General features: G+C 42.3%; 2 protein-coding genes and 2 non-coding genes across 5 annotated transcripts in view; all 4 read left to right on the forward strand.

The window, feature by feature from the left end:
• Positions 1–8,315, forward strand: part of CLMP (CXADR like cell adhesion molecule) — a 48,222-nt gene extending 39,907 nt beyond the window's left edge. For both annotated transcript variants that reach the window (XM_087970139.1, XM_087970138.1), the window contains 2 exons: positions 1,736–1,874; positions 4,784–8,315. In XM_087970139.1, the coding sequence (XP_087826265.1) occupies positions 1,736–1,874; positions 4,784–5,078 (434 nt within the window). In that variant the 3' untranslated portion in view covers positions 5,079–8,315. The remainder of the gene's footprint in view (positions 1–1,735; positions 1,875–4,783) is intronic.
• HSPA8 (heat shock protein family A (Hsp70) member 8) lies at positions 5,363–19,489 on the forward strand. The gene is made up of 9 exons (XM_026688714.2): positions 5,363–10,037; positions 12,473–12,683; positions 13,400–13,605; positions 13,834–13,986; positions 14,652–15,207; positions 16,034–16,236; positions 16,896–17,094; positions 17,977–18,209; positions 19,115–19,489. Exons 2-9 carry the CDS (start codon positions 12,479–12,481, stop codon positions 19,298–19,300), a joined length of 1,941 nt encoding a protein of 646 aa, XP_026544499.1. The 5' UTR covers positions 5,363–10,037; positions 12,473–12,478; the 3' UTR covers positions 19,301–19,489.
• On the forward strand, positions 16,537–16,634 carry LOC113426360 (small nucleolar RNA SNORD14). Its single transcript, XR_003372697.1, has one exon. It is a non-coding gene; the product is annotated as a small nucleolar RNA SNORD14 (small nucleolar RNA).
• Positions 18,308–18,403, forward strand: LOC113426362 (small nucleolar RNA SNORD14). Its single transcript, XR_003372698.1, has one exon. It is a non-coding gene; the product is annotated as a small nucleolar RNA SNORD14 (small nucleolar RNA).
• Positions 19,490–25,853: the final 6,364 nt, after the last annotated feature.

Consider the following 25,853-nt stretch of genomic DNA (forward strand, 5'->3'; position numbering starts at 1 on the left):
TAAATATGAACCAGTTGCCAAGCATCTGAATTTTGATCAGGTGATCACAGGGATCCTACAAAGGTCGTAAGTATGAAAAATGGCCGCAAGTCGCATTTTTCACTGCCGTTGTAATTTTGAACGGTCACTAAATGTTTTAAGTCAAGGACTACCTGTATAGTTCCAGTCCCAATAAAGGAGAATATCTGTAGCTCAGGGTTGAAATGAGGGCTCCTTGGTGGTTTTCTTGCAGGTGTTTCAATACCCAATTAGGGAACACCATCCATGCTAGTCACTAGCATGGATGATGTTACCTAGTTAGGGTAATGAAACGTCTGCAAGAAAACAAAAGCAAGCTCAGAGAACACCGAGGATCTCTCGTAGTTCTAGTCTTCCAAGGGAATTGGTTTCCTTTTCTACCTTGTGGGACTGACCCAGTTCTCAGTAGAACATGATTGAATAATCAAAACGGGTAGTGATGTAACATGAGTCATTGTCACCAGGGCTCCTTCTTCTAGAAAGGGCAGCAACTGGTGCACCAGTTTGAGCTGGGAAAAGGCACGCCCAACCCCAGCATTCATCAGAGCTGTGGGCTGAATAGAGCTCTTAAAATGAAGGAGATGTGGTTGTGAAGAGAAAGTGACCTCGTGGAAAGCAGTTACTACAAACAAATTGCAGCAAAACATTCCTGTGAAATCGATAAAAAACCACCTTTGCAAGGATTCCATTTGAGCTTCTTTCACCCCATCCAGGACTCAAAATGCTGGATTGAGACCTGTGGTGCATCTCTGGCTGTGCTCGAAGTAGGGATGTATACCTGAGCGTCCTCAGAATATTCATCAAAGTTCACCACCCCACCTTATTCAAAACTTCTCCGGAAAATTTCATGTAGATGTTAAATAACACAGAGGCGGTAGCTGGTCCTGTGGGACGTCAGAGCTTTTTTCCCACGAGTATCTGCTCATTTAAAAAAAGAGTGACACAATCTTAAAAACAGCCTCCTACTCTGAATCCCAATATGCAGTCCAGAAGGATGCCATGTTTGTCAGGCATCTAAAAGGACTGGGAAGGGTGTGCTTCCTTCATCCGGAACATTTTAACATTTTAAATCTAAGCTCAGGAGTCAGCTATGTGAAATATGCAACGCAAAAGCTGAGGCAACACTGAGTACATTTAGGGCAACTAATGGTGTTTATGCAACAAGGTGGATTACAACACTATTGAATATCTGAAGTGATAAACTACTAGCATTTGCATAATCTGAGATGCATTGGCTGAGGAAAAATTGAGAAGAAAACAACCAGCCCACTTACTCTAGGGCAGAGTTAATTCAGTTTAACCTGTGCTATAATTTTATTCACAGTTTAGACATGGAAAATGAAGTCTCCCTTGAATCGAGCTCGTTTCCTGGGGACAACGCAAACATGTCCATGTTGTTTTCTTGCTACTTGTACAAGAAGTGATTTGTCTTCAACTTCTTCCAGAGTAATTCTGCAACTTTCCAAAAATAGTGTAGAAACCCTGGGACTTCCTGTTGATCTCTGTCTCAATTACAAATCAGGTGCAATTTGTTTTATCTTTTTCAAGGTCATCCAAAGTTGCCCAGGGCTATACCCCCTGTGGCATAAAACAATGAGAATATTCTATCCATTCTGAGAAAGGAATTGAAAATGTCTATGCAACAGACGCCAGAATTACAAAAGCAGTATTTGGCTGTAAAATAAATAAAACTTAGCATTTGTTTCTAAACCAACAGGTCCCCCAAATGTCGGCATCATTGCCGGAGCAATCTGTGGAGTGATGGGAGTATCCTTGCTCATTGTCTTGGCTGTGTGGCGAACTATCAAAAGGAAAGAAAAAAATAAATATGAAGAAGAGACTCCAAATGAAATCAGGTAATTGCTTCTGTAATAACACTCTAACCCAGGGGTCTTCAACCTTGGCCCCTTTAAGACGTGTGGACTTCAACTCCCAGAATTCCTCAGCCAGCGAAGCTGATCAATGGCTCCAGCAAAGCTGGCTGAGGAATTCTGGGAGTTGAAGTCCACACGCCTTAAAGGGGCCAAGGTTGGAGACACCTGACCATCCAAGTTTCAAAGCCTCTTAATTTTATTACAGAACAGCCTCAGAACTGGAGGGAGAATGTAAATCAGTAATAAAGGGAATGTTTTATGTGCAATTCCAAAATCAATCAGCAAATTCAGTTTTAAAGACCACGTAGTAGGGTTCCAAAACATCTCTGAAACCACGTGAAGTGTATCCAAGTTGTGAGAAATCCTAGAGTGCTCTATGAACTTAAGAGTCTGTCAAAAATATGTTCTATTTTCAAAGATTTAACTCGTTTACTATACCATTTCTTTTCCTGGATTACAACTGCAATGTCCTCTGGAGAAAATAAGGCTAATTTCCTCCCTCTGATACAGGTCTTGATCTTCTATGTAAAACAAATTTACATTTTCAAAGATGGAACGAGGACTTCCTTTCGTGTTTTGAACTATTTAGTCATCAGCATACATGGGAGGGTGCACATATTTCATAACTTGTTTTCTGTTAAGATGACAATATTCTGTGTTGAATCTACTCTATCATAGCACATCACCTCTTACTAGATGTTTCTCGAACTTTCTTTGTGGGGCATTTATGGAAAATTTTCGAAAGTGACTCAACTGGCAACACCCTTATGACTCAAAGGAATCCTGCAGTTTAGTTCTATTTGAATTACATTCCTCCTTTATATTCCTTTAGGTGTTGCAATCTAATCATGCTGACCTCTGCAATTTTTAGAGCCATCATTAAAGATCCTCAATAAATCCTTGATTCGCCTAAACTGATTTTCCTAAAAACATCTCCAAAGGTTGTTTTTTTTAATTGCATGGAACTTCCCTGTCCCGCCTGCTCGCCTACTTTTTTTTTTTTTTTGCTCATCCTTTGCACAGCTTCAATATCTGGATTTTTGTTCATTTCACTGCCAATTCCTGAAAGCCACATAAAAGGGTTATAAATTAATTGGCATAGGAAGTAGAGAATGCCACAAAACAGCACAATTGGTTTTTTCATATTTAACACAGGAAAACACAAGGAAAAAAACCCTATCATACTTGAGGGAAGTCCAAGAATCAGGGGAAAAGCAATGAATTCTGAATTTGGATTAAAAACTGATTCAAACTGCACTCTGAAGTAGATGAATCTTGGACAAGCTTTTAAAAATTAGACAAATCCATGGAAGATTAAAGTATCTACGCACTTTTCGGTAGCATCCATCCTGATCACTTCTGCCGACACCAATTTTAGGTGAACTTGCAGCTCTTTATGGAAATAGAATTCTAAACAATATTTGAACCTTTAGTCTGATACAACAACCCATTATCTTGTAAAAGGTAGATGATGTTCTCTGTAGGTGTGAACTTCAGTTGAGCCAGAAACAGGGCAATTATGTAGGTCACATACAGCAGCCATCCATCTGAAATTCAATCCCAGAATTCAGACACAAGGACTTGGAAATAGAATCAATTTCTAAAGGCAGGGCTTAAAATCTGAGAGTCAAAGGTTCTATTTGTACATTGGCTCAGGACTGACTAAATTATGATTTGGTAAATTAACCCAACTGCCAGATTCACACAAACCAAAAAGTCATAAAGTAACTTCTGTGTCTAGGTTCCTAAAACTCAATGAACTATGAATTAGTCAAATGATTTTAGCCTAGCATGTTTGGGAAAATCAAGCTAAGCCAGTGATCAATCATAAGGAGAGAACTAGGACTACAGAAAAAGGAAGGCAAGACATTCCTGGAAACAATCAGGAAATTGAAATAAATGTCTTTTCAGACTCTTGGAGCTCTGACTAAAGGTGGAGCTCTGACTAAAGGTGGAGCTCTGACTAAAGCATTCCTATTCAAATGCAAGCAGCTTAATTTTTAGTATAATTTATTCACAAGATTTCTACATCTCAGTCTAATGTGCCTTTACCAGGTAATTAATCATGATTTTATATATAAAAGAATATTATGATTCAGTTGAGGGAGAGCTTTTTATATCGGGAAGGAGTGGTTAGGAAGAGATCTCTCCCAACTACTTAGAACAGGGTTTCTCAAACTGTGAGGTAGACTCCCTTGGGCAGATACAAAGTCCAGGAGAGGAATGAATAACTTTTCAGGTACATTGTTATAATTAACCCACCTTTCCAAAGTTTCATTGTACTGTTTTCATTGTTCATTTCCGTTCATTTTGGTGTTTCGTTTTTAAGGGAGGTATGCACACGTTAAGATCACAAAATTAACAATTTTAATTAACACTTGCCAGAGAATGCTTTATTTTCAGTCAATGCCTCTAGAGTATTCTTTTTTGTTCCTTGGTCATGAATTAAAAAAGAGGTTCAAATGCTTTGCCTCCCTGAAGCTTAAATAATGCTACCACTATTACAAGTTGCTTTTACCATACATCAAATAGTTCTGTTCAACAGTTTAACAATAACAATTAAAAAAACAATGCCAATCTGACTCCAAACATCTGGCTTGTGCAACCAACAAAAATAATGTAACAGCACTGCAGAGAAAATTATTTTTAAAAATGCTACTTCTTTTAACAATGATGGGTGAAAAGTATTTTGTCAACAGGAACAGCTGAGAAAATGTAATTTTCACCGGTCTTGGCTTTAAAAAGCTGCCTATAAATATGTCTAGACTCTTGGGCAGGTAACCCAGAAGATTTGCTAAATCTCGAACACACCAGGGAATCTGTGTTGTATGACTGTTACTGGTCTTTTATTACTTGGATTTTCAATCATTTTTGCTTTTGTTTAATCCCAGGGAAGATGCAGAGGCACCCAAGGCCCGATTAGTCAAGCCTGGCTCTTCCTCTTTGGGCTCCAGAAGTTCACATTCTGGTTCTTCTTCAACAAGATCCACAGAAAACAGTGCCTCCCGCAGCCAGCAAACCCTGTCAACAGAAGCTACTCCACACTTAACACCAACGCAGCACAGCCCCCTTGAAATGAATGGCAGGAAAATTGAGCCAAAGAGAAGTAACTACACCAGTTTGATCAAAACGGAAGTGACCTCTACAATGGTGCCTGCTCAAAGTCGAGCTTTCCAAACCGTTTGATTACTGTTCCATCCAGCTCTATCTATATCCATAAATTACATGCACTGCCAACATTATGCAATTATTTTATTTTCCAATGCAACATTGGTTTTCTATAGTCATGCACATACACACAAAGAACAAAAACCCTCAGTATTTTTTTATCCTTGTTTTTGAGGTACAAGCAGACTTGGGAAAGAGAACTCATGTTGACCTTGTAAAAACAATTATTTCTATTTTTTTAATATTTTAATTTTTGAGATTAAAGCTTGGAAGGAGAAAAGGGAATGCTAACACATCAGGAATAGCATTTTGCAGTTTTGGACCATTTTTTTTAAAAAAAGAATACTGTGGAATAGAGATGTTCCAGTAGAATTCTTAAGGGAAAATGAAATGCATATGTATACAATTGTCTTCTCAATTGTGACCTGTTTTTCACTGCTAATGTTAAGTCTGATCAGCTTCAAGAGAAAATTGACAGGACTTTGCATGTGCCCTTTTCTTGAATTATCAATATTTGGACACATCACCAACAAAGCAAAAAACAGTAACTTTGGGGAAAAGCGAAAAGCAATATTAGATTTTAATTGGTCTTCTTTACTGGAGGGACTTTCTGTGAACATGGAAGTGCATTAATTTAAAAAGGTACGTATGACTGAATACGGCTAAAGAATATAGACATTAGCCCACTGTGACCAAGCTAATGTATTTGTATGTATGTATATATTCATAAATAATAAGCAATTCCACTAAAGGGAATTTATATCCTAATGGATCATTAGAATGTGAGATCAGCATCAAATCCTGAATTCCATTTACAAGTTTTTAAAAATGTTTTTTTTTTAAATACTGTTCTCTATGCTGGACATAGTGACATTCATTTTTAGGATGAGTAGTGCCAAAGGGTTTTTTGGGGGGGAGAATTTTTGGTCAGAATACAATGTCATGATTAGTAAACATTTTGAGGTAATAATCTAGAAAATGTGATCATTTGGATGGATATAGCATACTCAAACTTATAAAACTAACAGCAAAATTTAAAGGAGATATAAAGAATGGAAATGAGCTGGAAATGTAGATTCCAGCACTGGTGTTAAAAATGCTTTCATCTCTCCAAAGTGGAAAGACTCATCTATGGACAGAACTAGTATCACCCAGCTTTAACGATAAGAAAATGCAAGTTGTTTGACTTCAAGTGCCAACTAGATTGCAAAGCTGATGAGTTTTAAACTGATATTATTCCGGGGGGATTATTTCCATCACATTCTTAAACACAGTCAGCAAGAAGGAAATAAAAGTACCACTAGACTCATATATTATAAGAGTAATTTATAAATGGTGACTTAGGATTCAAAAGTAGGATGTGCATGTGCTAATACAAGGCAGTCAGTATTACAGATCTTATAAGGCTGTGACAGAAAGCTATTTTCACAAGAAATAAGAAGCAGGTTTCCAGCTATACAACAGACACACTTAATTTAGAAGTCTCCATAACAAAATTTCTGGAGTATCTTGAAGCACATTCAACTATGATTAAAGTCAGCATTGCATGAATTCCTCAGCCGAGTCTTATATATGCTCACTCAGAAGTTAAGAACCAGACATGGCAGGCTTCCTGTCTGCTTGTTTAGAATGTTAGGATTATTTCATCCCTCTCAACCAAGCTAGTTTATCCCTTCACAGACCTTAAACTGAATATTAAAAAAGCAATTTGGCTTACAACCTATCATCAAGTCCCATAACACAGAACTCAACAGGAAGACAGTAAAATCCAAGGCAGACAAACTATTTCATCACTTTACTTATACCAAAGCCCAGCATAATGCAGGTTATCAAATAATGATGAATTATCCCAAGCTGTTTCCACCACCTTTTGAATTAAAAAGCTATTTAAATCTTATTTTAAAGTTGATGCTTAGTGAATGAGGTATAGAAATCAAATAGGATGATCTGCTACAAAATAGAGCGGACCTGTCTTAATTCTTGGGGGGCGGGGTATAGACTGTTATTTCTGAAAAAGTGGCTGACACCTTGACAAAATCCCCATTGGAAAGAATGGGGAATCACAAAATTTAGTATATGGAGACATGTTTCTTGAAAGATACATTGGCAATACACACACTATTAGCTTTCAACTTTAATAAACATCCACTGCACAGGAAGTGAAAAATGTTTCCCTAAATTACATGCAAATATATACCAAATCCAAACATGAATTATTCCCAATGCCACCTCAATCATTAGCACAAAAACTATGCTTAAATGTTAGTAAAATGCAACAAAACTCAGACACCCCATTCTATAAATTCATACACACAAAAATGTTTTTAAAAATCCTGAAAGTTCTGCCTTTTAAATCAGCAAAAAGTATGCATGCACCCCATCTGCCAATTAAGCACCTCTCTACCCCATCAGTGTTCTTTATGCTTATTTTTTTAACTCCCTGGTTTGTGTTCATTCTTCTAAAACCACCTACTCCAGCTATCTAAAACCAACTCCCTTAAATTATCCACATTTCATTTACTTTTCTAACCTACTCCCTTCCTCTTGTCACTCAGTTTTGAAAGTTTACCCTGCAGCAGCCTCTGTTTCCGTTTTCTTGATAAACCTGTGGCCATCTACCTATCCAATCTTTTCTTTCCTGAAGCTGTATTTTATCCATGGGGATACAGAAGTACGTTGAAAGAAAATGGAACAGTAGCAGCAAGGCCTACCAAATGCCCAAGTGTTGATTTTGTTGTTTTACAAGTCTTTGAACCATTTTCTACTTCAAAAAAAGCAATCCATGGGAAGCGTGAAGAGGGACCTGTCTTATAGGGGGCACAGTGGCAATCCCTCTAAAACTTGATAATCAAGTTACACATACAGATATTTTGAACCTGTTTATTTCCACCAACCAAACTCTGCAAACAATCTGAATTCTATCACTGAAGAGAATAAACGAGATTCTAAATTAAATCTAATGTAAGGGAATGAATTTATCAGATATTGAGGGAAGAAATTACTGTGCAAGAAAAAAACAGTTAAGTCACATCACTAGGATTTCACTGTAAAAGGGAATATTTAAAGCACAATGGCTTCAAATTCATGACCTTAAATAGTATCTCACAAAATCGAACAGCCAATTGTTGTTTGTAAAATATTCTTTAAACATTGTTATCTTGTATGCAATTTACTATGTAGTACTATGTATTACTGTTGTACAAATTCCTCCTTTTGTTTTTATTTTTTGAACTGGTAAACTGAGAACACCTTCTTCTTGTCTGCCGTCATCTATAATTTGTGCTCAGCACAAGCAAAGCAAAAGGGAGTAAATATTTATGTTAAACTATCCTGATTCCACCATTTTGTTTTTAAATAAAGGCTGCCAAACTGCAGTTTGGCTAAACCCAAAGATTAAACTCCTCCGACCATTTTTTTTTTTTTTAAATTTCACAGCAAGGTGAACACGTTCAACGATATTTAATGTTGATATTAAAATTTAAAGATCAGCATCTTGGATAAATCCAGACAGGGAGCTGTCTGAACAATATTTCTGAATGACCAACTATGGATCTCTGCTTTTTGGGTTGAAAGCCAGTCTTTCACTGCTCATTTGGAGGGGGGAAGCAGGGCCCCCTCCCAATTTGTCCATGTCTCTGCAAATCCTTGGCTCTAAAAAAAGAAAAAAAAATCTGCCTTTGCTTCTTGGAATAGGTTGGCCAATCACCTCCTATTCGGATTAAGGAGGAAGAAAATCCTTTCAGGGTCAGGAGAGGCCACGTGGCGCCTGTCAGTTCGGCAGATTTGACTGAAGGAAATCGATTGCGCAGCAGCTCTTTCCATGCAGTCAAGCTCTCGCGGCCTGCATTAAAACGCCTCTAGGGCAAGAGTGTCCCTGAGCATGAGCAGAGCGCCGCCCTCTCCTTGCTTCACAGCTGAGGGGGCTTTGAGAACGCAAGATGCTTTTTCAAGAGGCAACTGGACTTTCTGGGTTAACTCCCCCACATCTCTTCTCCTTTGCTGCCGGGGAATATGGGGAGGGGTGTAGTGCAATATCAGGCGAGCGGGGGTTGGGGGAGGGGAGTTCAAACGGCGTGAACCGGGAAAGAGGCGTCCGCGGCTTCGCTCCAAAAAGGGATTCTTTCGTCGAGCGCGTCCTCGTCTAACCCCGGTCGTGGCCCTTCGCCAACGCCCTGCAGCAACCCCACCTCGCTCGGGCGCCATTTTGTCCCAACGGTTTCTCCTCGGCTTTTTCCTTCAAGGAGACGACTCGGCTGGCCACGCCCACCGCCTTCCCGCGCACCGATTCAACCCGCGCCCTGATTGGCCAAGCGGCCTCTCGGTCGACCCACGCTGCGTTGGAATTGGCTCCTTTTGTCTCTTCGTCGTTTCCCAAGCACGGAACGTTCGGTTCCCTCTTACCACCCGCGCCTTTCCTTTCTCTAAAGGGGGCTCCCCCCCCCCCGCCCAACCGCCCTTCGGGCAAAGTATGCAAATCGTGGAACGCCACTCTGGGAAGCCATTGGCTCCCTCTCAGAACACCAAGGGAAGAGCAAGCCTTCTCTCGTTCCCTTTGTCTCGCCTGTTCATGCAAATAAAAGCGCGCCGTGAGGGAAAGCCATTGGCTCCCGGAGACGTCATCCAGTTCGAGACCCGCCTCGCGCTCTTGGGAGGGATGAACGTTCTAGAAAAAAAGGAAAGAGGAAGAAAGAAGGGAGGGGGAAAAAAGCCGGCCGGCACCCCTTGACTCATGCGCCTCCCTGACCCCGCCCTCTTCTTCCCCCGGCTTTATTACGTCACGGGCTGCTGCGGCAGCCATTGGCGGGAGGCCGGCCTGCGGGCCTATGGGATTGGCTCGCTGGCCGGAAAGAGGCGTAACTCTTCTGGAAGGTTCTCCAGAGGTATATAAGGTCCGCGGCCGGCCCGGGAAAGCCGCTTTCTACTCTTGGCCGGTCTCGTGGCGTCTTTTGTATAGATTGGTCCGCGCGGGCGAAACAGGTAATTATGATTTTTTTAAAAAAATTTCTTGGCTAGAAGGAAGCAGCAATGGCTGGAAAGCTGCTTTTGCATTCTTAAATAATTAAAAATATATATTTTTGCTGGGTTTTACTTTATTTTTTCCCCCCTTTTGTGTGCTAATAAGAAACGAATAGGGCTGCTGGCTTCTACGGAGTGCAAATGCAGATAGGGATGCATTCATGGGGGAGGGAGGCGACTTTTTTTCCTCTTCCTCCTGCTCTGTTTCTCAAGGTGACCTGCATTTGGTCCGGCCTGGATCCTCTCCCTCCCTTCCTTCCTGGCCGAGCCTTTGTCTGAAACCTCCACGCAGTAAAAAGAAGGAAGGTTGCTGCGAAAGGGAGGAGGCGTGCAAAAAAGGTGGGGGGGGGGGGGTTGCATTGCGTTATATTGCAGCAGGGCTGCTTTTCAAACCCCCCCCCCTTTTAAAAAAGGCTGGCTTACAAACCCCCCCCCTTTTGAAAAGCATTTGGCGTTGCAAATCTCTACTCCCACAAACCTGGGATCGAGGCTGATGGCGGTTAAGGCGATTAACCTCTCCTTTTCGCCTGGATGGGGGAGAGAAGGAACCTTCCTGTCTGAAAGCTTCTTGGGGGTTTCGTGACCCAATTACGGTAACATGAGAAGGGAAAAGGGAGGCATTTCGTAAGGATATTTCATAGGGAAATAGCCTTATGAAATCCTCCCCTTTTCCCTGTGTAATGCGGAGCAAGGCTGGTTCCTTTTAGCACTGATGAGGCTACGTAGTTGGGTCAGGAAACGCCTGCGAGAAAGACACACACACACTCACTCAGGAAGCACCCCATAATCCTCACTCCACAGTCCTTATTCTCTCTTCCACCCCCAATAATTTTTTCCCTAGAAATTCCACCCCCCTCTTTCTAGCCTTGATGAGGTCACCGAGTTGGGTAACGAACCGCTCGCGAGAAAACTCCCCAAGTTCAGTCGAGTACAAAGGACCCCCATCCTTCTTTCGCTGCCTCCTCTTTCTCTCCGCGAACTCCCACCTCCTTCAACTGATGAGGTCACCGAGTTGGGTCCTGAAACGTCTGCGAGGAAAAAAAAAACAACCCAAATTAAGAGACCACCCCCATAATCTCCCCCTTCCCAAATTCCCACGTGCCTTGATATCACCGAGCTGGGTCTTGAGACGTCTGGCAAGCAAACCCGCCAAACTGCTTTCTCTTTCCTCCCTTTCTTCCGCAGTTGGATCCCTGCTACAAATTCTCTGGGGGGGGGGACGCTTCTCCCCGGCTTAAGCCGAGCGAGGGACGCAGGAAAAAAAAAAGCCCTGCTTCTCTCTCCCCCCCCCTTTAATGCTTTCAATAAGGCGTTCAGCGAGGCAGCTGTAAGGGAGAAAAGCGGACGAAGTCGGGGGCGGCTATTCTCAACGAAACCCGGGTCCTTTTTGGCTTGCAAGACCGGGAAAAGGGAGGACGAGGAGAAGCAGCAGCTCCCGGGCCTCCTTTCCTCCGAGCGCGGGGGCGCAAAAAATACAACCCCCCCTTCCAAAAAAAAAAAACCGGGTCTGCCAGTTACTTGCTCTTGCTGGCACGTGCTCGCCTGCGCGCTCTTCCGGGCCCGAGCAGCGCAGCACGTGGTGCGGCCGAAGCCCCGCCCTTTCCCCCTCCGACGTTCCACACGGGGCTTCCCCCCAGGGGCGTCGCCACGTGGTCGCTCCAGTGAATGATGGAATTCTCCAAGGTTATGCAATTGCTCCCCGGTTTGGATATGGCAAAGGTGGTTTTAAGTTTTTTAAATTAATTTTTAAGTGTTTTCAACTCATCTATTTTTCTTCATAAACATTTTGAATACAGTGTATTGTCAGGGCGTATAGTTTACAGAAAAGCAAAGAAAACAAAAATTAAAACATACTAATATAAATATATGCTAATATTAAAGCATGTATATTAATAACAGTAATAGTGTAACCCAATATTTGTAACTAGATTTCTCTTTATATTAGCTTATTTACAGTTGCATTGGGTTACATTGGCACATTTTATAATTATAATAAATCATCTTTATATATTTAGTTCATACATAGCAATAATCATCTAATTTCTACCTCTTATCTCTCAGCTTCATTCAAAGAGTGACTAGTTGAGATGGTTTCAAGCCAAACTTTGCACCTTTTTTAGGGGTCTTGGACTGCAACACTGCAGAATTTCCCAATCAGCCCCAATGATGTTTATTAGAATTTGTCAAACAAGAATAAAAATAAAAATACAATGACAGGGACAATAGGCATGTTAGTGCACTTAAAGTCTAGACACCATAAAAGGTGCAAAATTTGGTTTAAGGGGTTAGACCTCTTCTACATGCCCAGGTTGAACAACAAACACTTGCTTTAGGTGAGAAGCAAGAGGGCCTGGTTCTCTCTAGGTGACAAAATATTTTGTTTTTTATCTTTGCAGTTCACCATGTCTAAGGGACCATCTGTCGGGATTGATCTGGGCACCACCTATTCCTGCGTTGGGGTCTTCCAACATGGAAAGGTGGAAATCATCGCCAATGACCAGGGGAACAGGACTACGCCAAGCTATGTGGCGTTCACAGATACGGAGAGGCTGATTGGCGATGCTGCAAAGAACCAAGTGGCAATGAATCCCACAAACACAGTTTTTGGTACGGAGACATGCCTCAAAAGGCTTAGTGTAGAAAAGCATAACATTTTGAGGTGGGGGTTAATACCTATAAATATGCTGCTTTAAAAGCCTTCAGCTTTTAATGTAGACCAGGGGTTCCCACTCTTCTATACCCCATACCCCTAGAAGCTTCTGATATATTCTTGCACCTCTTATAAAAATAATTATAGGTATATAATTATGCATATACACTAATTTAGAAACTTCTAAACCCACGTTTTCGCACCCCCTGGAACAGGGGTCTCCAGCCTTGGCTACTTTAAGACTTGTGGACTTCCAACTCCCAGAATTCCTCAGCCAGCATCATTCTTCTGCTCCTCATCTCGATTCCCCAGTTGGGAATCTCTGATATAGATAATTCCAGTGACCAACGTTCACAGCTCTGACACCATTCTAACACTCGATTGCCAAAAGTGGATTTCTGTTTACTGAAGCAGTGGGAACTTAATTTATAATTCTCCAGGGCCTCTGTGAACATAATAGGTTTTGAAAATGGAACCTTTCAAATTTTGTTTTGTTTGCAGCAGCCTTTGTTAATTATAAAACCGCAAAATTGCAACCTTGGCTTAATTTGAAGAGTTGGCGTTTTAAACTTGTACAACATGTGTTTTAATGTGCACCTTTTAAATAAGGAGTGGTTTAAATTAAGCAGCGTGTAACATCTAACACTTCTCTCTCTCCAAAAAAAAAAAATAGATGCCAAGCGTCTGATTGGCCGCAGGTTTGATGATGCTGTAGTCCAGTCGGACATGAAGCATTGGCCCTTCACAGTCGTGAACGATGCCGGCAGGCCCAAAGTCCAAGTGGAATACAAAGCAGAATCCAAAAGCTTTTATCCCGAAGAAATTTCTTCCATGGTGCTAACAAAAATGAAGGAGATTGCAGAGGCCTATCTAGGAAAGGTGAGCTGCTCCAACAGGGAAAAAAGTCAGTGTAATCTAAGCTCCTATAGCAGTGCTTCTCTTACCAACTTTTAAGGTGTGTGGACTTCAACTCCCAGAATTCCTTGGGGAGTTTCAAGTCTACACAACTTAAAAAATGTTGAGGTTGAGATCCACTATTCTAGGCACTTTCCATGCTTATAACTTTTTCTTTAAAAAAATATATCTCTTTTTCCCCCCTCTCTCCAGACTGTTACAAATGCCGTGGTCACAGTCCCTGCTTACTTCAACGATTCCCAGCGCCAGGCCACGAAAGATGCCGGAACCATTGCTGGCCTCAATGTGCTCCGAATTATCAATGAACCAACCGCAGCTGCTATTGCTTACGGCTTGGACAAAAAAGTGAGTGGTTGAATGTGAAGGTTGGGGAATCTTACATGCATAGGATATGGGGGGAATCCTAAATCTTTGGGGAGAGGGCAGGAGTCTGGCTTAGGTTTTTCCATTGGTAATGTTCCTGTCAGTGTTCCAAGTAATGCGCCCATTGAAAGCAGGTAGATTCCTCAAAGCAGAAGTCTCCAACCTTGGCAACTTTAAGGCTTGTGGACTTCAACTCCCAGAATTCTCCAGCCAGCAGAGCAGAGCTGGCTGGAGAATTCTGGGAGTTGAAGTCCACAAGTCTTAACGTTGCCAAGGTTGGAGACCTCTGCCTCAAAGAACAGGTTTATTGGATACGTATTGGGACAACTGGTGAAAACCAACTGAAAGTTCCTGTGGTATTCACCTAATTTAAATGAAAGTTCCCCCCCCCCCCTTCCCTCTGAGGTCATTGGTCACATTGTCCAATAGCTGTGCTGGCCGGTTGCTTGGTTATTCCACTCCTCCTTTCCCAGCCACCTGCTGGGATGACCTTGGTTCCCACAAGAAAACTTTTTGTTTCAACCGCCAAGCCAAACTATCGACTTCCCCCACTCCCATTTGGCAGCCATGAAGAAGCCGCCAAGAGGGCCTCAGCCTGGTTTGCTTCAGGGTTTGACTATTCCCCTTTTCCTCCCCTCCTCCCCCAGGTCGGTGCCGAGAGGAATGTGCTCATCTTCGATCTGGGTGGCGGCACGTTTGATGTCTCCATCCTGACCATCGAAGACGGCATCTTTGAAGTCAAATCGACGGCAGGAGACACCCACCTGGGAGGCGAAGACTTCGACAACCGCATGGTCAACCATTTCATCACCGAGTTCAAGCGCAAGCACAAGAAGGACATTAGCGAGAACAAGCGGGCTGTCCGGCGCCTGCGCACCGCCTGCGAGCGGGCCAAGCGCACCCTGTCCTCCAGCACTCAGGCCAGCATTGAGATCGACTCCCTCTATGAGGGCATTGACTTCTACACGTCCATCACCCGGGCGCGCTTCGAAGAGCTGAATGCCGACCTGTTCCGTGGCACGCTGGACCCCGTGGAGAAGGCACTGCGGGACGCCAAGCTGGATAAATCCCAGGTGCACGACATCGTGCTGGTTGGTGGCTCCACCCGGATTCCCAAGATCCAGAAACTCCTTCAGGATTTTTTCAACGGCAAAGAACTCAACAAGAGCATCAACCCCGATGAGGCCGTAGCCTATGGTGCAGGTAATGGGGGTGCAACTCCATCTTGCCAATTCAGAAACAAGTGTTTTATAGCAGAGGTCTCCAAACATTGGCAACTTTTAAGACTTGTGGACTTCAACTCCCAGAATTCCTCAGCCAGCCAGCTGGCTGAGGAATTCTGGGAGTTGAAGTCCACAAGTCCTAAAAGTTGCCAATGTTGGGTACCCCTGTTTTATAGAGTTGGTGGCTGCTGCATTAACACTTTACATAGGATTCTCTTAGATGCCATATTTTTCTGTGTATAAAGACACCTTTTCTTTAAAATACTTGAAAATTAAGGTGCATCTTGTACACAGGCAATGGAGAAGGCCACACATATGACAGTTGAGCCTCTATCTCAAGGGTCTTCAAACTTTTAAGACTTTGTGGAGTTCAACTCCCGGAATTCCTGAGCTAACATGACTGGAGGAGGAATTCTGGGAATTGAAGTTCACAGGTCTTAAAGCTGTCGAGTTTGGAGACCCCTGCTCTTATCTTATATGCAGCTCTGTCATTCCCCTCTATTGTGGTGGTTTCCTGTATCACATTGCCCCTCTAGGTTTCGTCTCTATTGTTCCTGTGATGCGTTTCCTGTTCTTGTATTACTCTTAACGAAGGGTTTCTGCACAATGATGGCTACAAGATACACAGAAAAATACAGTAAATCTTGTAACGATTATGAATGTAATTTCTATTATCCAAATGAATCCTTAAAATCCTCCATGACTTTAACCAGGATTTAATAACCAACAAAGCCTATGTGAGCAAGAAAAGTTGTCTCTGACATTTTGGATAGGATGCTGAATCTCTTGAATTTTTATTTCCTTAGCTGTTCAAGCTGCCATTCTCTCTGGGGACAAATCTGAAAACGTGCAGGACCTGTTGTTGCTGGATGTGACCCCCCTCTCCCTGGGTATCGAGACAGCTGGCGGTGTCATGACCGTCCTGATCAAGCGCAACACCACAATCCCTACCAAGCAAACTCAGACGTTCACCACGTATTCGGATAACCAGCCAGGGGTGCTGATTCAGGTAGGCGAAACCCACAGGAAGGAGGGGGGGTCTTTGTGGAGGAGGAGGATTGGTTGTCACAATTGCTGAAGTGTGCTTTAAGACAGGGGTCTCCAACCTTGGCCACTTTTTAAGACTTGTGGACTTCAACTCCCAGAATTCCTCAGCCCCCCATGGCAACTGTAAGACTTATGGACTAAAGCTTTGAAGTCCACAAGTCTTAAAAGTTGCCACGGTTGGAGACACCCCTGCTTTAAGAAGCTGGATCATTCATTCCCTCTTGGAGCTTCACCAAGCAAGGATGCACAGACCATGGTTTGGTTGCAATGATGAAGGTTCCAAAACCATTCGTAGTTTCCACCAGAGGTTGAAAAAAAACCAATGTTGGCTTAAATTACCTTCCTTGGATGTCTGAGCGACCAACTCCCTGGATCAAAAGGTCCCTGATTTGTCTTCAGGGCTGCATCTTTTAAGCACCTAAGAACTGGGAAATTGGAGTCACCTTATTAATAATTCTAGTAGCTGGACTTACAACTTCCATCTTCTTCCACCAGTCATCTAGACATCTGGGGACACAAAGACTTTTCTCATAAGTGGGGAAATTTTCCCACAGTTGGAATTCTGCTTAGCTTTAGCTCGGGCCTACCTAAACCTCATCTTTTTTCTGCTTGCCTTCTCAGGTGTATGAGGGGGAGAGAGCAATGACCAAGGACAACAACTTGCTGGGCAAGTTTGAACTCACCGGCATTCCTCCGGCTCCCCGGGGCGTCCCTCAGATTGAAGTCACCTTTGATATTGATGCCAATGGCATCCTCAACGTTTCCGCCGTTGATAAGAGCACAGGCAAGGAGAACAAGATCACCATCACCAATGACAAAGGTGAGCATTCCATTAAGAGACTACTGGGCATGGCCTCCAGAAATCGTGGGCCACTACTAGAGGTTTTTAAGAAGAGTTGCTAAAGGGGATGCGGTGATCAACAAGCTCAGTGGCTAAGACGCTGAGCTTGTTGATCAGAAAGGTCGGCCGTTCAAATCCCTAGCTCCGTGTAATGGAGTGAGCACCCATTACTTGTCCCAGCTTCTGCCAACTTAGCAGTTCAAAAGCATGTTTTTTTAAAAAATGCAAGTAGAAAAATAGGGACCCCTTTGGTGGGAAGTGTTCCGTGCGTCTTCAAAGGCATTTAGTCATGACCACATGACTACGGAGACGTCCACATGACCATGGAGACGTCTTCGGACCGCGCTGGCTCTTCGGCTTTGTAACAGATGAGCAGTATGTATGTGTGAGGGGGAACCTTTACCTTTTACACAAGTCACTTGTCTGAAATAGTATTTCCTTCCTCCAGATTCTCCTGCTTTTGAGCAGAGGGCTGTACTAGGAGACCTCCAAGGTCTCCAGCTCATTCACTCATTGCTTGGAGGTCATCAGCCATTTTTCAATCACCATTGAAAAATGGCCATAGGTCAATTTTCTGTGCCATTGTAACTTTGGTCGCTCAGCGAACTGTTGTGAGTCAAGAATGACTTGTATTTTATTTGCCTTTGACGTATTCGGTGGGCCTTAAAAATTTTATCCTTTAACATCACTCGGCCAAAATTGAGTATGAATAACTTGATTAACAAGTTGGCTCTTCTCTGCCATATCTTCAAATACTCTGGAACGGCTTTGCTTCAAACAGTAGTAACGCATTTTGGGACTTATAAGGAGTTTTGGTGTGGAAGGAAATAAATTTACCGAGGATCCCCCATCTTTCCATAGGTCGTCTCAGCAAGGAAGACATTGAGCGTATGGTCCAAGAGGCTGAGAGGTACAAGGCTGAAGATGAGAAGCAGAGAGACAAGGTGTCGTCCAAGAACTCCCTAGAATCCTACGCTTTCAACATGAAGGCAACTGTGGAGGATGAGAAGCTGCAGGGGAAGATCAACGATGACGACAAGCAGAAGATCTTGGACAAATGCAACGAAATCATCAACTGGCTGGATAAAAATCAGGTTTGTGGCAAAGTGTGGGGTATTCTTTGCAGAGGTTTAGCGCCATTGCCAATGACGCAGCTTTGGAGGAATCCCTTACAAGGGATAATTTTAGGGGGTCGCAAGGATGAAGGTTCCACAACCATTCGTAGTTTCCACCAGAAGGTTTGAAAGACCTATGTTGGCCAGAACACCTTCCTTGGATGTCTGAGCGACCCTATCACAGTTGCATCACATAATTTCCAATTCTGTTGAAAATGGCTTGACTTTTGGACCCGGCCCCTCCCTCTTCTCTCAAGAAAACTCTAACTTTTTTCTTTTTCTGAGCCATTTCTGAGACACCACAACAAGCGGGCATCTCTATAAGAGATCAATAGCATGCTGGTTGCTGTTACTTAAGAGAGACCTTCTTGGGTTTTTAAAATATTTTCCAGAATTTGCAAATTTGTCAGTGTTTGCAGCGTGACTATTATGAGACAAACCCAGGAGCAAAACAGGGACTGAGACGTTCACCAGTGGTTTATGTACCAGAGTTAAATATAAAAAATACATGTGGTAGGCAAAATACCTTACAAGCAAGCAAATCTTTTTAACCATAAGAACTCTGCAATGAATACTGAATACAAGGAGAGAGAACACTCCCTCTGATGGCTGCCTTATATAAACACCTCTTAAAGGGATAAACACCTCTTAAAGGGGTAAAACCCATCCCCAGTCTTAAAGGGAAAACCCATGCTATGCTGATTTATATTTCATCAGCCTATATTGCATCAGACTCACTGCTGCTGGTCACCTTAATACTTAATAGATCTTAATAAATAAATACTTAATCTTAATACCTCAACAAAATTCACACAAGGTTATTCTAGGCCTGCCAAGACTTCCTTGAAGGGTTTAACACATTTCTCCTTCCCTGTATTTTTTAGACGGCTGAGAAGGAAGAATTCGAGCACCAGCAGAAAGAACTGGAGAAGGTCTGCAATCCCATCATAACCAAGCTATACCAGAGTGCTGGAGGGATGCCTGGTGGGATGCCCGGCAGCTTCCCTGGGGGCGGCGCACCCCCCTCCGGAGGAGCATCTTCTGGACCAACCATTGAGGAGGTTGACTGAAGTGTCCCAGGACATTGCACTCTGTGGGCCACCTTCAGAACTTGAAGGACTGAAGACAAGGGCATTCTTGATACTTTGAATATGTGCACAGGGAAGGGGAGCAAACACTGCACTTTACCAGTATCAGTACTGTATAAGGAACAAGTGAACATGTAACTCCAATCCCAATAAAACTTATTTAATTGGCAATGTGGAACTTCTTGTGCTTTTTCTTAAAACCTTCCTTTGGGCACTTTTTAAGGAAAGTTGAACGAATGGTAGCCAACCCTTGAGTTGTGCAGCAATCTAGATGCATGCTTCTCAAAGGTTGCTTTTTCAACAGGCCACTGGACTTCCTGGTTCTTCTTTTGAAGATGTTTCGCTCCTCATCCAAGAAGTTTCTTCAGCTCTCTGGATGGTGGGGAATGGAAGGATTTATATTCCTTGCAGACAACTGGTCATTTGCATCCTTTTAGAGGGTCATTGAGGCCAACTGAAGGTTTATCTGTCTAGCTAAAATAATGCAAATGACCAGCTGTCTGCAAGGAGGATAAATCCTTCCATTCCCATCTCATCCAGTCAGAGCTGAAGAAGTTTCTTGGATGAGAAGCGAAACATCTTCAAAGAAATCCAGTTGCCTCTTGAAAAAGCACCTTTAGGACAACCAAATGACCTTGGGTGTGACTGAGAATTTCCATAAACCTAGATCTGCCTTTCTCAAAGCTTGACAGCTGTATGGATTTCACTCAGAATCCCCCAGCTGTGAATCCATACTGTCAGAAGAATTCTGGAAGTTAAAGTCTGCATGGGTTCAAACTCAATATTTAAGAAACCTAGATTTTCGTGTCAAATTGGAGGAGGTGTTTGGCTGTTAACCTATAATCAGAAGAGGCCAGAATACTAAGATGTCCAGTTGCAGATAAACCTCCATGATTTGGGTAGAATTGCCAAACAGATAAGGTGATAGTAAAAAGCATAAAAGTATGTGCCAATGCTGGGTTAGATTCACCTGAAATTGGGCAAAAGGGATCAGCCTGTCTGGTTTTTGAACAGGAAATAACTTGGTTTCACCTATGAGCAGTGGGAGAATAAATAAAAGTGCACATTTTGTTGAGAAAAGGAAGAAAGCTTTGCTAGTCTGAAATAAGCATTGACTAGGTGTATAATACACAGTGTAAAGCAGGTTAATCAACTGGATTTCCAGTGAAAGCTGCTGAAAAGCATTGAATGTGGGATTTACAAGAACTGGAATTGGAATACAGAATATCCAAAATGAGATGAACATGTGAATGAGAAATTCATGGCATGCCCCAAACTAGAGAATAAATACAGAGACGTAGATAGTTAACTGTCCAAGCCCCTAAGAAAACATTAATCCTGACAAAGGGAAAATAAATTTAATTCTACATGTATTAATGGCAGCAAGAATTGTGTTCACACGATAGAAAAATGAAGAGATCTCTACAGATGAAAATGTTACAAAAATATTAGAATGTGGTGAGATGGAGTTTTACGGATGGTTAACTAACAGAATCGGAGTAGAATCTATTGAAATTTTTGTAAGCTGTTTTGCAATTATTACTGATACATTTATTCTTATCATGATTAATATTGATTAATATTGCATTTCTACTTAAAGCTAATTGTGTCCAGACAACATGCTGTTCAGATAGATATGGAATTTTTATGTGATATATAAAAATTATTAATTTTTTATATATACATAGCGGTAAAAAAAGAAAAAAATCTTCTTGCTTTGATATTCAAATTTCACAGCAAGAGACATTCAGCATGTATGTCTGCTTTTGGTTTGAAATGGGATTTTTTTCACATTATGGGGTCCAAGGAAGTTCGAAGTGGGAACAAACAGAAAATGGTGTGCTAATGAAAGTCACTGCATCATCTCTTGTACTCTGAGCTGGGTCATTTCTACCCACATAGAATTTAATGTTAGATCAATACTTGAAATGCATGAATAAACAAGATGATTAAATAGAATCAAAGGTTTGGGGATTTTAGAAATTTGCTACTTAATTCCATATAGGGAACAACCTTGTGGAGCTTCAAAATGCTCCATAAAATACAGTAATTTAGGAAGGGTGGAGGGTGAAACAAAACGTTTGGTGGAATTGATTTATGTCTTAAAGAAGGACCAGGGGTGACATGATAGTGTTAAAATATCTCAGGGGCTGCCCCAAAGAAGAGACAGTCAAGCTATTCTCCAAAGCACCAGAAGGAAGGACAAGAAGCAACGGATGGAAACTAATCAAGAAGAGAAGCAACCTAGAACTAAGGAGGAATTTCCTGACAGTGAGGACAATTAATCAGGGGAACAACTTGCCTCCAGAAGTTGTAAATGCTCCAACACTGGAGGTTTTTAAGAAGAGTTTGGACAAACATTTGTCTGGAATATGGTATAGGTTGGACTAGAAGACCTCCCAAGATTCCTTCCAACTCTAGTTATTCTTTGTCTGGAATTTGTTTCCTTTTCGCAGTCTAGCTTCTAAGCCCAAACCAGGTGCTGTCCATGCTGGGACATATAGACCTCAACTTACAACCATTCATTTAGCAATGGCTTGAAGGTGCAGCCACACTGAAAAGAAGTGACTTCCAAGTGGTCCTCACCCTTGTGACCATCACAGCATCCCCCACGGTCCCATCATCAAAATTCAGGTGCTTGGCAACTGGTATGTATTTGTGGACAGTTGTAGCATCCTGAAATCACATCATCACATCTGCTCACCTTCCCAGCCGGCTTCCAACAAGCAAAATCGATGGGAAAACAACCATGGCAAAAAAAAAAAAAAAGTAGCAAAATCAGATGCGACTCAATTATTTTGCTTAACGACTGAAATTCTGTCCCTAATTGTGGGTGGTCCTAAGCTGAGGACTACCTATATTGTTACAGGCCCACTTAAGTTGCTCCACAATCGAAGGTGTCCAGCTGGTTTAATCTGGCTGCAACCGTTCAGGCCAAAATGTTGCTTTTGTCCACCAGAGGTCAGACGTCGTTAATTTATGGAAGTATTTATTTTTTGAAAGACAATCTGAGCTAAGCCTTTTTCCCTTTTTGTAGAGAAATAAAAAAAAAAAAAAGATCCGAGTCAATGAATCTGTGGGCATCATCTATGGAGGAGCTGAACGTCAGCAGGAGTGGAAGAGACATGAAGCATTTCTTTTTCACTTTTTTTAAACATAAAAGTTCTTTAACTCAGAAAATTAGGAGGCTGCAGAAAAGCCTAAACTACTGTAGATTTCACCCCATCTCCAGATACTGGCTGTTTCTACCCAGATTACACAGAAACCCGTTGGATCATAGGGTGTTGCGATTCGCCGGCAGCCGGTGCAGACACCGGTGGAGCTGGACAGTGAGGACGAAAGGGAGCCAGTCCAGGAGTCTGGAGAGGACTCGGACGAGGGTCCTGCGTCCGATGCAGAGATGGGGCCAGGACCATCTGGGAGTGGGGTGCTGACTCTGGAGCCTTTGGAGTCTGGCAGCAGCGAGGCAGAGAAACCAGGGGACCCTGTTCCCAGTGCACATATGTACAAAGCTGCTAGAAGGCGACAGCAGCTGAGACAAAAGGGGCGATTCGGGAGTAAGGCTGGGAGGTGATTGCCCCTCCCATAAGGGATAAAAGTCAGACCTCAATGACGAAGAGCTTTGCAGGAAGCAAAGCAGTTCAATAGATTCTGAGTCCTCCTCGAAGCTCTGTGTACTCTTGGTTGTTTTTTTCTGCTACTTGGGGTAGTTTGTGTTATAATTAATTTGGATACTTCTGTTTTTGGCAGCATTCCACAGGTGTGTGCTTATCTTGGGGAACTGTTTAAGATTGGTTCTGGCTGTGAATGAAAGCAATTCCCAGCGTGGCATGAAAACAGGTTTTGCTTTTAAAATAAGTTTTGGGTTTAATTACGTTTGACGAAGCCTGGGTCAGAACATAGGGACGTGCCATTCCATGTGTCTTCAGATCAAAATAATCAAACCCACACACCTAGTTCAGGGGTGTCAAACTCAAGGCCCCACAGGTTGCTTAGATCTGGCCCACAGGTACACACACACACACACACACACACCAGAAATAGCGAAGGACTAACTTGCAGAGCCTCTGCCAGGGAAAACAGAGCTCGGGAAAGTCACATGTGGGTTATAGGAGGCCCTCTCAAGCACTAGTGGGATTCAAAAAAAATTACTACAGGTTCTTTGGGCGTGGTGTGGCTTGGTAGGCGTGGCTTGGTGGGAGTGGCAGGAGAAGGTTACTGCAAAATCCCCATTCCCTCCCCCACCTCTCTAACCACCTCCTTTACCCTCAAACTAACCTCTATCGACCTCATCCCATTCCTAAGAGAGTCTGTAAGGGGCGTGCCTAAGTGCACCATCGTGCCTACCGCCCCTGTCCTATTGTCCCCAATTATAAGTTCCCATTTCTTGTATTTAAACTTACGTTTATTCTTGTTTCTGTTATATTGTAAGCTCTTGACAAATAAATAAAATAAATATAATCCCATTCCCTCCCCACTCCTGGGGGAAGAATACTGCAAAATCCCCATTCCCTCCCCACCCCAATGACCTGCTTTCCAGCTCCGTTCTCCTGTGCAGGGCAACCAAGGAAGAGTCCCAGCCAATCAGCTGGGACTCAATGGGAGGCAGAGAAGAGATGGGGTTGGCGGGGCCAGTCAGAGGTGGGATTTGCTGGTTCTCCAAACCACTCAAAATTTCCACTACTGGTTCTCCAGAACTGGTTAGAACCTGGCTGAATGCCACCTCTGCTCTGGAACCATTTCATCTCCTTTACTTGTACCCCAACTTTCAGCCACGGGATTTAAAAGAAGCGTTTTCTTTCTTGGCTCTTTTGTGATTCTACAACCGCCGAGGTTGAGCTGCCCCTCCACCCTGTTATTCAGCCTTCCCACCTAACCTAGCCACATTAGGACCAGAGCCATTCATTTTAGATTACAGGCAAAGCAGCCTCTCAAAGCAAAGCTCAGCTGGGGACAAAAGAAAGCTGCAAGAAAATTGCATCTTAAATTAGGAGTTGACTGGGAAGTAAATAATTCTCCCCAACATTAGATGCTATTAGCAAAATCCTTCTCATTATCAGACCCTAGCCTCTGCCTATCCTAGGTCCGTGGGAAGGATTCAATAGATGGACAAAAATACCAAATTGATCCTGAACATCTGGCTGACTGTGAAATGAAGTACATTCTTCTTCTTCTCCTCCTCCTCCTCCTTCTCCTCCTCCTCCTTCTCTCTTCTTCTTCTTCTTCTTTCTTCTTCTTCTTCTTCTTCTTCTTCTTCTTCTTCTTCTTCTTCTTCTTCTTCTTCTTCTTCTTTCTTCTTTCTCCTCTTCTCTTTCCTTCTTTCTTCTTCTTCTTCCTTCTTCCTCCTCCTCCTTCTTTCTTTCTTTCTTCTTCTTCTTCTTCTTCTTCTTCTTCTTCTTCTTCTTCTTCTTCTTCTTCCTTCTTCTCCTTCTTCCTTCTTCCTTCTTCCTTCTTCCTTCTTCTTCTTCTTCTTCTTCTTCTTCTTCTTCTTCTTCTTCTTCTTCTTCTCTTCTTCTTCTTCTTCTTCTTCTTCTTCTTCTTCTTCTTCTTCTTCTTCTTCTTCTTCTTCTTCTTCTTCTTCTTCTTCTTCTTCTCATCTTCATCATCATTCTTCTTCTTCTTCATCTAATAGTACTAATAGTAACAAGTGCCTTGGGTGCAATCCCAAAACAACCAGAGCATCACAAACACCATCGGCATTGACAAATTTCCTATTGGTCAATTGCAAAAGACAGCTTTACTCAGAATAGCTTACATCCTGCAACAATTTTGCATGCAAAAAAAGCCAAAAGGCGAGGGAAAATTCTACATCTTCCATTTCTTCTCAGTTTAACTATTAAGACTGTATTAATATTATTCTTCTCGTCTTTCCTATCTTCTTTCTACTCATGACTATAACTTTGTTGCTTGTATCTTTATGATTGATATTGTTTATTTAGTTTCCTAGTATTATTTATGTTGATTCTATCACTATGTGTTGTATCTTATTAATTGCTAGCTCGATACCCATGGTTTGCTACGAAACTATGTGGTTGATGACTATGGCATAGCTTTTGTGTACAATGAGAGCTTATGTACTGAAGACAAATTCATTGTGTGTCTAATCACACTTGGCCAATAAAAAATTCTATTCTATTCTACTCTACTCTACTCTACTCTACTCTACTCTACTCTACTCTACTCTACTCTACTCTATTCTATTCTACTCTATATTCTATTCTATTCTACTCTACTCTACTCTATTCTATTCTACTCTACTCTATAGTCTATTCTATTCTATTCTAATCACGGTAATTTCTAATTTCTGCTATTTACTTTGATTTATTAATAATCAGCCCTTTAATTAACCCATAAAAGGGGGCCTGCGAAGGTGATGGGGGAAAAATAATAATATTTTTTTAAAAACACTCCGTGCTTTTCTGGTGCCTCTACTTGCTTTGGATTGATTTCCCAACAATCGCTAATTCTATTATTCAGAGTGATTTCCCCACGGGTGGCCAGTTTATTTCTGTCATCAACCATCCGATGAAATCTT

The sequence above is a fragment of the Notechis scutatus genome, chromosome 7 (assembly GCF_049901735.1).
Source record: "Notechis scutatus isolate UNSWTSFEM ecotype Mainland chromosome 7, rNotScu1.2, whole genome shotgun sequence".
Taxonomy (NCBI): Eukaryota; Metazoa; Chordata; class Lepidosauria; order Squamata; family Elapidae; genus Notechis; species Notechis scutatus.

Excerpts from the sequence above, each read along its gene's own strand:
- HSPA8 (XM_026688714.2), top strand. The coding sequence starts at position 12,479 with ATGTCTAAGGGACCATCTGTCGGGATTGATCTGGGCACCACCTATTCC. Across the intron at positions 13,987-14,651 it reads CTTACGGCTTGGACAAAAAA|GTCGGTGCCGAGAGGAATGT; the intron begins GTGAGTGGTTGA and ends CTCCTCCCCCAG. Across the intron at positions 18,210-19,114 it reads ACTGGCTGGATAAAAATCAG|ACGGCTGAGAAGGAAGAATT; the intron begins GTTTGTGGCAAA and ends TGTATTTTTTAG.